This window comes from Solenopsis invicta, unplaced genomic scaffold, assembly GCF_016802725.1.
Source record: "Solenopsis invicta isolate M01_SB unplaced genomic scaffold, UNIL_Sinv_3.0 scaffold_3232, whole genome shotgun sequence".
NCBI lineage: Eukaryota > Metazoa > Arthropoda > Insecta > Hymenoptera > Formicidae > Solenopsis > Solenopsis invicta.
The window spans coordinates 42765-53506 of NW_024105274.1; the positions used below are offsets into that span (position 1 = coordinate 42765).

The 10742-nt window shown below is 34.1% G+C and overlaps 1 protein-coding gene and 1 pseudogene across 1 annotated transcript; one reads left to right on the forward strand and one right to left on the reverse strand.

The window, feature by feature from the left end:
* Positions 1-597: 597 nt before the first annotated feature.
* LOC120359906 lies at positions 598-1368 on the reverse strand (annotated as a pseudogene).
* A 3428-nt stretch (positions 1369-4796) lies between these two features.
* LOC120359907 lies at positions 4797-6971 on the forward strand. Its single transcript, XM_039459349.1, has 2 exons — positions 4797-5957; positions 6025-6971. The coding sequence occupies exons 1-2, from the start codon at positions 5037-5039 to the stop codon at positions 6757-6759; spliced, it is 1656 nt and encodes a 551-aa protein (XP_039315283.1). The 5' UTR covers positions 4797-5036; the 3' UTR covers positions 6760-6971.
* Positions 6972-10742: the final 3771 nt, after the last annotated feature.

Sequence of the window (10742 nt, forward strand, 5' to 3'; positions counted from 1 at the left end):
CCGTCACCCAAGCTAGCGATTCCGACAGCTCAACGGCGATTGGCCGCCGCGACTACCGCAAGCCAATCGCGTCCCCGCTTAGGCTAGGTCCACTCGCCACGAGGCGCTAGACTCAATAAGCCATAAGGCTATGTGTAAATATTGCAGCTAAATAAAGATCTCATATGTTTGTCAGCTAAATACCGAGTGCGATTATTCTACCGAACCCGACCAATCCGGCGAGCTTATCCGCCACCGTGTTCCGACACCTCCCGCACCGCACGAAAACCACCAGCGTTACATAATTCTTTGAATTAAAAAAAGACTTAAATACCTAGCAACAAAATAAAATTGTTTCTTTGTATCTGCAAAAAATTTAACATTGTAATCTACAGTTAAAAAATTTTACACATAATATTTGTATTAATAGACTAAATGAAGTCAAAACGAAAATAAAACAACAAAGTAATATAATTTTTTTAATTAGAAAAACTTACTTAAAAACAGAATAAAATTAATTTGTACTTGTGAAATAAACATTTTTATGTATGGTTAGGATACATTTAATTTTACTAAACTTTGAACAAAAATCAAAATGAAAATGAAACATTCTATAATTCTTTTAAAAAGAAAACAAGTATTGTTACGAAATTTTTTGCGCGTAAAAGACATTAAAAGTTCTAAATTATGATTTAAAAACATAATTTGATTAACTTTGGACGAAGGTAATCTGTTTTGTCTTTGCGTTAGTACTTGACTAGCTTTAGAAAATATTCGTTTACATGGAACAGACGTTGACATTATACACAATCTTCTTGTGACTATTTGATACAAATGAGTGTATACCATTCTTCTCTTTTTCCACCATTTTAATGGATCTTCTGTGCGATGCAAAAGTGGTTCGTGGAGGTACTTATTCAATTCAATAATAGCTGATGCCGTACGATTATTTGCACCGCAAAGACGTTTAATATTTTTATCAAAATCTTCCCATATACTTGAATTTGTTGATTGGGACTCAGGGAATGTTTCATTATTATCTGTAAACTGAAGCTCATTCAATTTTACAGCGGAAACTTTTAATTTTAATATTTCATAAACAGAAGAAAATTTTGTTTTGTTAGAAAACCTATATTTTTAAAATCTTGAATCAAGAATGGTAGCTTGGCACATCAATTCATTGTCCTCTACATATTTGAAACGATGATTCAATGAATCCTTCAAACTCTGTATCATTTGCATTATTACAATTTTATCAATATAATAATCATTAACTTTTTTGTTTATAACATTAACGAGAGGTATAATTTTTGAAATTGTAATATTTTTTTCTTCACTCATCTCAGTCGTGATCTCATCAAATATCTTAAGTATCTCTACACTTTTTTTAATAACGTATCATTCCTGACTTGTTAACAATAACACATCACATTATAAGACTGCTATTGTTGAAACAATGGAATCTTTAATTTGTAAAATTCTATTCAGCGTATCGAATGTAGAATTCCATCAAGTTATGACATCTCGTTTGTGTTTTAATTTTGGTGATTTTATTTGTTCTTGAATTGATTGTAATTTTGAAAGAACATGAGCATTGTTTGAAGTATTCGACTATAGATTTAACTTTTACTGTTACATTTGAAATCTCTTTTAAACTCTGTTGTAATGCAAGATTTAAAGAGTTGTGCAAAACACGGTAAATGACGCCAATTGCAAAGTCGAATAGTGGTAATTTCATTAGCTGCATTATCGGTGATGCAACAAACAATTTTGTCTTGTAAGTGAAAATTTCGTACGCAATCTTTTAAGCAAATTGATATATTTTCTGCCGTGTGCCTGTTGTGAAATGATAAGCATTCTAATAATATTGACGTTAATTTCAATTTAGAATCAAGATAATGAGCTGTTATAGCAATAAAACTTTCGTTGTTTATATATGTCCAAGAGTCTGTTGTAAGACAAACTGCATTAGCTTCTTTAAAGTTGATTTTAATTTTTTCTAAATTTGATAAATATAATTGTTGTAATAAATTATTAGTTACAGTTTTTCGTGTTGGTAGAGAATAACCTGGACAAAGCAATTTAACAAATTTAATAAATTCAGAGTCTTCCACAATTGAAAATGGATGGAACTCTTTTACAATCATTTTTATCAATTGTTCATCAAATTGTTTTGATTTACATAATGCGACGGGTTTGACAAAAAAATCTTTAATATTTAATTGTGTATTTGTGTATTTGTTTCGTTCGAAGTCGTGGCAATATTCGAATTGGTTATTCCTACTACTTCTTGAATATTAGAATTACACACTATATCATCATTGTCATCATTGACATCTTCATTAATTCTTGCATTATCTTTGTTAATTTTCTTATGTTTGGTTTTCAAGTGTTTTGTCAAATTTCCAATAGAACCACCAGTGATACTAACATGCTGACTACAATATTTACACTTATTATTTTCTGTAACTTGAAAATGATTCCATAATGGACTTCGCTGACGAGGCATTTTGATTATATACTTTATACTAATACAAATAACTTTTATTATATGTTAATGAGTAAAAAGTGCTAGAATAACAACAGAGTTAAAGAAGCACAGTGAAAATGAATTAGCAAGATGAATGACCTACGTTAATTTTTTCGTTCAATAAACAGATGTACAAATAGTCTCTAGTTTTAATGCCCTTCACACTGCACGTGACTAGTGACAAACTAAGAAAAATAGAGCTTTTATTGGATATTGTCCATCACCAATCACTGATCGCGTATAGTGTGGAAAGCGTCCTTAAACTTATAACATAAAATGCATAATAGGCTTTCTACAATAAGTTACTAGAAGATGTTATAAATCGTAAGCCATAATATTTGATCAATCACAGTTGAATATTCTCTTCACATTCGATTGTAATTGGTCCATTTTTATGGCTTATAACTTATGCCATCGACTAATAACTTATTGTAGAAAACTCAAGAAGCACACACTTTTCATAGCTGTATAACGGTATCTGTAGAAAAAAACTTTTTAATTGCATTTATTTTATAAAGACTCATAGTATGTGATTGGGTAATTTTTTATGCATATAATTATGCAAGTTGCAAGTTTGTCCGAATAGGTCATCGACGCGCTTATAATAGTGACACAACAAATGTGTAAAAATATGAACTAGTTCGCGAAAGATATGAACGAGTCTTTTCTGTGAATTAGTTTGCGCGAACTAGTTCTTCAAAGTGACCTGTTTTTTCCATCTCTAATTTGAATTATAATTTTAATTTATGTTCAAGATTAAATAACAATACAAAATATTATTTACATGTAAAAATATAAAATTTTATGTGGAACAGCGTTCCACATACACGTCACATTAGAAAAAGAATCAGAACGAGTATTCGTCTCCAAATTCCAAATTACAACAAGCAACGATTTTCCTTAAAGTCTCACTAAAGTGTGAGTTAGTGAGTCAGCCGCGGTGGCGTCTAAATATAACACCTGTGGCTGCATTCGACTCACGAGAAGGTCTCCAGCGGCGCAGCCACCTAGCGGTGATGCCACTCACTTGTTTGCGTGGAGTCTTATACACACGGCAGGACCGCATAGCGGCTGTGCACGCGCTCGCTTGTTTTGTCATATATTGTGACGGTTGGTGACCGAGCCGCAACATTATACAGGGTGATTCAGAACGACCCATGTGTCTCTGTAAAGACGTGTTCTTGAATAAATTCTGAGACGATTTTTCCTGTACGAAAATTTTGTCCGACGCTTACTTTTTGAATAATAAAAGGATAAAGTTAGCGAATCACGGACCGTGTACACATGGTAGACAAAGGCGCCGCAACTCACCGTCCGACACGAGTAAGCGCCCGCGTTGGACGGTGAGTTGTGGCGCCTTTGTCTACCATGTGTACACGGCCCGTGATTCGCTAACTTTATCCTTTTATTATTCAAAAAGTAAGCGTCGGACAAAATTTTCGTACAGGAAAAATCGTCTCAGAATTTATTCAAGAACACGTCTTTACAGGGACACATGGGTCGTTCTGAATCACCCTGTATACATACATATAATTAATGAATATTATAAAATACCTAATTAATGATGGAATATACAGGGTGATTCAGAATAACCCGTTGTTTTTTAAGGGACGTATTCCTGGTCGAATTCTAAGACGATTTTTCCTTTGCCAAAATTTGTCAGACGCTTAGATTTTAAAATATCAGCCGATTAAGTTAGCGTATCAAGGATCGAATACAGATGGTACGCAGGGGCGGCGCACTCACCGTTACGCGTGGGTGTGTCGTGAGGTGCCTGCTGCGCTCAGCTGATATAACACACAAGTATTTCTCCCTTCTCACTCTCTCTCTCTCTCTCTCTCTCTCTCTCTCTCTCTCTCTCTGTCACATCACAATGTTAGCTTTAACTTAAAAATGTAATTAATTTTCATCTTAATTTTAATGATTTTAATAAGAGAAGTGCCAGGAAATTTTTTGTACAGTCGAAGACTCGAACAAAGAATTGCACGAAATCTACAAAAATATTTATATCTCGAGTTTTTAGAAACAGTAGTATTTTTTTTGGCACAGAGAAAGAGAGAGAGCAAGCGCGCGCGCGCACGTGCACAGAACAAGTTTGGACATGCATTTACTTACGTATTATTCTGTACAGCGATCAATTACTTGTCTCCACGATGAGACAGACCAAAGTTTCTTTGATTCTTTCGTAAATTATCACTTTAATATCATAATACACAATTCATTCACTTGATCAATGAAACTTGAGTAACTAATTAACGATCACTTTAAGTAACGATCACTGTAAATAATTACACAAGTTTACAAATTCGGGTCAACTTTTGGACCCGAGCAGATGAGAACGATTCTTAACGTTATTTGGTGCCCTGAACTCAGATCTTCAATCCGTTTGTCAAGATTGGTTCTAGTTTTCGAGTTCGCGGATGGTAGCGGTACTGCGCTCTTATAACAGCTATCAGCTGACCACGTTGCATCGAACATCTTTCGGAACTTGTTTTTGTACTGTGATTGTGCTTCGGAACGTGTGAAAATGCAGAGAAGACGTTGCACAGTCGATTCAAAGTGTTTTTGTTACGTTTGTGGATGTTATATGCTCGGAAAACGTGGAAAAATCATGACAAATGCGCTCAAAGATGCGTATTTGCAGTACTTTGGTTTTGCTGTAGTAAACACTGACAAGCCATGGGTACCGAAATTGTTTTGTAACGCGTGCAGAACAAAGCTGTACAAGTGGTCACTTGGTGAAAATATATACTTTTCATTTTCTGTGCCAACGTTATGGAGAGAACAGAAAAATCATGTAGATGATTGCTACTTTTGCTCAATGAATGTCGTCGGTATAAATGCAAAGAAACTAGCACGGTATGAATATCCGGACGTATCATCAGTGTCGAAGCCAGTTCCACGTACGGACAGTGATCCATTGCCAATTTGTCCAGGTATAAGCGCAAAAAATGTCCTAAGAACTTTGTCTTCATCACAGTCGAGCAAGGAAAGCGATTTCGTTATGGAAGAAAAGCATTTACTTTCGCAAAGTGAACTGAGTGATTTGATTCGCGATTTGAATTTATCGAAACAAAAAGCAGAGTTGCTTGCATCACGGTTGCAGGAATGGAAACATCTTGACCCTACAACACAAGTCACTATATACAGAAATAGAAATCACGCGATTTTACCTTTCTTCAAAAAAGAAAATGACATGTGTTTCTGCAATGACATCAAAGGTTTATTTGATGTGATGAATACAGCATATGATCAAAATGAATGGCGTTTGTTCATAGATGGTTCTAAATACAGTTTGAAGGCGGCTCTACTCCACATTGGAAATAAAAAACCATCGATTCCGATTGCTCACGCAGTACAAACTAAGGAATGCTATGACACAATGCGTACAATTTTGGCCAAGATCAAATACAATGAGCATCAATGGAAAATTTGTGGCGATCTAAAGGTTGAGAAATAAATTAATTGTATTTAATTTCGAAATAGATATTAATTGATTTACATATTCATTATAGGTTATTGGTCTATTGGTTGGGATGCAATCTGGATTCACGAAATTTTGCTGTTTTTTGTGTCTGTGGGACAGCCGTGCAGTTGATCATCATTATGTGAGAAAGGTGTGGCCGAGTCGTACCCATTATGAGCCAGGACAACAAAATGTGTCCTCTATACCACTTGAGAACCCACAGGACATTTTATTGCCACCTCTTCATATTAAACTTGGCCTTATTAAGAACTTTGTCAAAGCGCTCAATCGCGAAGGACCGGCTTTCCAGTACTTAATCAAGTTGTTTCCAAAACTGTCATACGCAAAAATCAAAGAAGGAATATTTGTCGGACCTGATATTCGAAAAGTAATGGCTGATGCAAAGTTTACAAAATGTTTAACGCCTGATGAAGCAGCAGCATGGGCATCGTTTAAAAATGTTGTTCACAACTTTCTCGGTAACCACAAATCACCGGATTACAAACAAGTAATCGACAATTTTTTGAAGAATTACCACAAGATTGGAGCTCGAATGTCTCTCAAGATACACTTTCTGCATTCACATCTTGATTTTTTCCCACAAAACTTGGGCGATACGAGCGACGAGCAAGGAGAGCGGCTACATCAAGACATAGCGAAAATCGAAAGGCGATACCAAGGATTTTGGGACGAAGGCATGATGAGCGACTACTGTTGGACCCTAAAGCGTGAAACAGATCCCAAGAAATATAAAAGACTCAGTTCAACCTCTGTTCATTTCTGATTTATACTTTTCAATTCAATAAATGGCCGTTAATGGTCAAAAATACTAAAATAATGAATTTATTGAATATTTCGAAAACTAGAACCAATTTCAAACAACGGGCTGCTGATTTGGATTCAGCCCCCGAATCTACCTTATAAACAGCTTTTGATTGCTCAGGTCCAAAACCGTGTATACTTGTGTTATTAGTCATTCGGCGTGCGAAAATATGTAGCTCGATAAAACTCGTGTTTACGCGCGACGAACAGATAACACGTGTTTACTCGACAACAGGAAAGAGCCGACTGATTTTATGGGATACGTTATGATCGAATATGAATGCGTGATTGGTCGAACAGAAGTTAGAACGCGGCAATTTAAAAGTAAAGTAGTGATTAATATTGTTTTTAATAATAAAATTTATTGAGAAATATTTTTCTATTTATTTTATTAAAATTATTTTTTCATATTAAGAGATTCTACACTGAAAAAAAAAGTTATTAAATTTTTATAAATATTTGTTTGAATACTTGCAATGACATAATTTATTAAATGTAATTAAATAACTAGATTTCGTGCAATTCTTTGTTTGATTCTTCGACTGTATAAAGAATTTCCTGGCTTCTCTTATTAAAATCATTAAAATTAAGAAGAAAATTAATTACATTTTTAAGTTAAAGCTAGCATTGTGATGTGACAGAGAAAGAGAGAGAGAGAGAGAGAGTGAGAGGGGAGAAAGACTTGTGTGTTGTATCAGCTGAGCGCAGCAGGCACCTACACACCCGCGCGTAACGGTGAGTGCGCCGCCCCTGCGAACCATCTGTATTCGACCCTTGATACGCTAACTTAATCGGCTGATATTTTAAAATCTAAGCGTCTGACAAATTTTTGGCAAAGGAAAAATTGTCTTAGAATTCGACCAAGAATACATCCCTTGAAAGACAACGAGTTATTCTGAATCACCCTGTATATAATCATATTTTTTAATATTAAGAGTACAAATTGAAAACCGCCGTTTTCCAGTAGATGGCGCCAGCGGTAAATGCTGGCGCCAAACGTTAGATCAAAAATTTTAAATGTAAGGTTGGGCATCTGGCAACAATTCCTTATCATTGCAGTTGTGAATTTTTATCGGCGTTATATATTTTTTTGTGATCGAAAATGTCGAAATTTGTGCCCAATAAGCGTCATTTGCGGGAAGTTTTGCTTTTTGCCTTCAATTTGAAAAAATCTGCGGCTGAGGCGCGTCGAATGATCGTAAAAACTTATGGTGAGGCTTCCATTAGTGAAAGAACGTGTCGAGAATGGTTCCAACGCTTCAAAAATGGTGATTTCGGCGTAGAAGACAAGGAGCGTCCCGGACAGGTGAAAAAGTTTGAAGACGCACAATTGGAAACATTACTGAATGAAGATTCATCTCAAACGCAACAGGAGCTTGCAGATTCATTGGGCGTAACTCAACAAGCTATTTCACATCGTTTGAAAACCATGGGAATGATCCAAAAGCATGGACACTGGGTGCCATACGAATTAAAGCCGAGAGACGTCGAACGGCTTTTTTTTCGCGTGCGAACAGCTGCTCCAACGGCAAAAACGGAAGGGTCTTCTGCATCGTATTGTAACCGGCGATGAAAAGTGGATCCATTATGATAATCCAAAGCGAAAAAAATCGTGGGGCTACCGCGGCCATGCATCAACATCGACGGCCAAGCCAAACATCCATGGCTCGAAGCTCATGCTGTGTATTTGGTGGGACCAGCTCGGCGTGATTTATTATAAGCTGTTGCAACCGGGTGAAACCATCACAGGAGCTCGCTACCGAACACAACTAATGCGTTTGAGCCGCGCATTGCAGGAAAAACGGCCACAATACGAGCAAAGACACGAAAAAGTGATGTTGCTGCACGACAACGCTCGGCCACATGTTGCTCAGGTCGTTAAAACCTATCTGGAAACATTGAAATGGGACGTCTTACCTCATCCGCCGTATTCTCCTGACATCGCCCCTTCAGATTACCACTTGTTCCGATCAATGGCGCATGGCCTGGCTGAGCAACACTTCCATTATTACGTAGAGACCAAAAACTGGATCGATTCGTGGATCGCAGCAAAAGACGAGCAGTTTTTTCGACGCGGGATTCGTATGCTGCCCGAAAGGTGGGAGAAAGTAGTGGTCAGCGATGGACAATAGTTTCAAGAATAAGTATGTAACCATTTTTCAACAATCAATCCTCAAATTTTGACAAAAAACGGCGGTTTTCAATTTGTACTCCTAATAAAATTTTTAAAAAAAAAGTAAAGTTTAAAGAAAAATTTGTTGGAAATTTAATATTTTAATTAACTTGGAAAACCTTTTACTGTGGTGTATAATAGTCTAATCAATATTAATGAATACATTATTTTACAAAACTAGAACATCACAAGCGCGCGCCACGCGCGCGCCATTTATTTAATTTCATGTTTACATATAATAATAACTAAATATAAATAATAAGGTAATAATTTCAAAAATTATATATTTATGATTAAGAATATTAGAGTTTATGATAACAAATGACAGATAATATTTTGATGACTGATTACAAATAAGTAAATAATAAATAGATATAAAAATAGAATATGATTTGATTTATTATTACTCTATGAAATTAGCAAATACTGCATTTTAAATGTTTTTTAAATATTTATTTTTTATTATAACGTTTCTTTAATAATAATAAATAAATATTTAAAAAACACATTTAAAAAATATTGATTCTTGATAGGGTAAATGACTGAATAAACAGTAGCCTTGAAATTCTAGTATTGTACTTTATCAAATTCTCAAAAATCAAAAATTAATTGTTATTGCTTGTATAAACAATCCATTGCTCTGCATTGTTGGAGAGTTTAGTTTATCATCAATGCTACTACACGAAAATCGAGTGAGCAGATGCTCACTCTTATCAACTTACATCAAGGTATTTTCTGATTAATCATTTCAACAGTCCCACTGTCAAGTGGGCCCTACTTTTTTCGTGTTCGGAAACCACGATATTAGTTTCACCCTCGTTAGCATTTATGCATATCGCTGCAACGATTATATCATAATCGATTTGCCAGTCTAATTATTATTATCTTATGTCTTACATTTATTTTATCCTGACTTTACTGGTTATGTGACTCTCGTACAGTACAGTTTATATAAGTATCAAAACTAAAAAGAAAAAAAGGTGTCGTTACACGCCGATATTACAGATTTCTTAACCTAAATAGTCATCAATTTAACAATTTCGATTTACAGGCAGACACTTTTCTGCTTTTTTTTCGTTTCGTAAAATCACATTAAGTCTCAATTTATCAATATCGGAAGTGAGGTTTTTAAAGTGAATAATTATTGTAATTTTATATATATATATATATATATATAACATAAAAAAATGAATCGCACATGTATAGTTTATATAATGCAAGAATATTATGTAAGTACATACAGTAATGTTTTAGTATTTAATATTATTTTGTTATATGTATAATAACAAATGTTTACATTGAAATAAATCTTATATAGAGAAATTACATGAAGTCGATAAAGACAATGGGATATTATACTAAAGTGTTTATATACAATTCAATAATAAAATGCAAGGTGCTACTTATTCTGAAGAGAGAACAACTGCAATAATGTTATGTAAGTATAACACGTTATTTTGTTTATTTTGTTATATAAGAACAAATGTTTACATTGAATTAATATCTTATATAGTTAAATTACATAATAATGTAATACAAAAGGAATATTTAAATTATAATAATTTCAATATAAAATATAAACATAGACAATATAAGAAATTTAAAAAAAAACTGTATAATTTTTATTGTTTATTATAAAAGCTAAATTTTTCATCTTAAAACTTACATTGATTTTACATAAATTACATTGTATACATAAAATTATTTATTTTGATTTTTTTTTTTTTAATTAAAATGTTTAGGTTGCAATTGGAAGATTTTACTATAATTAT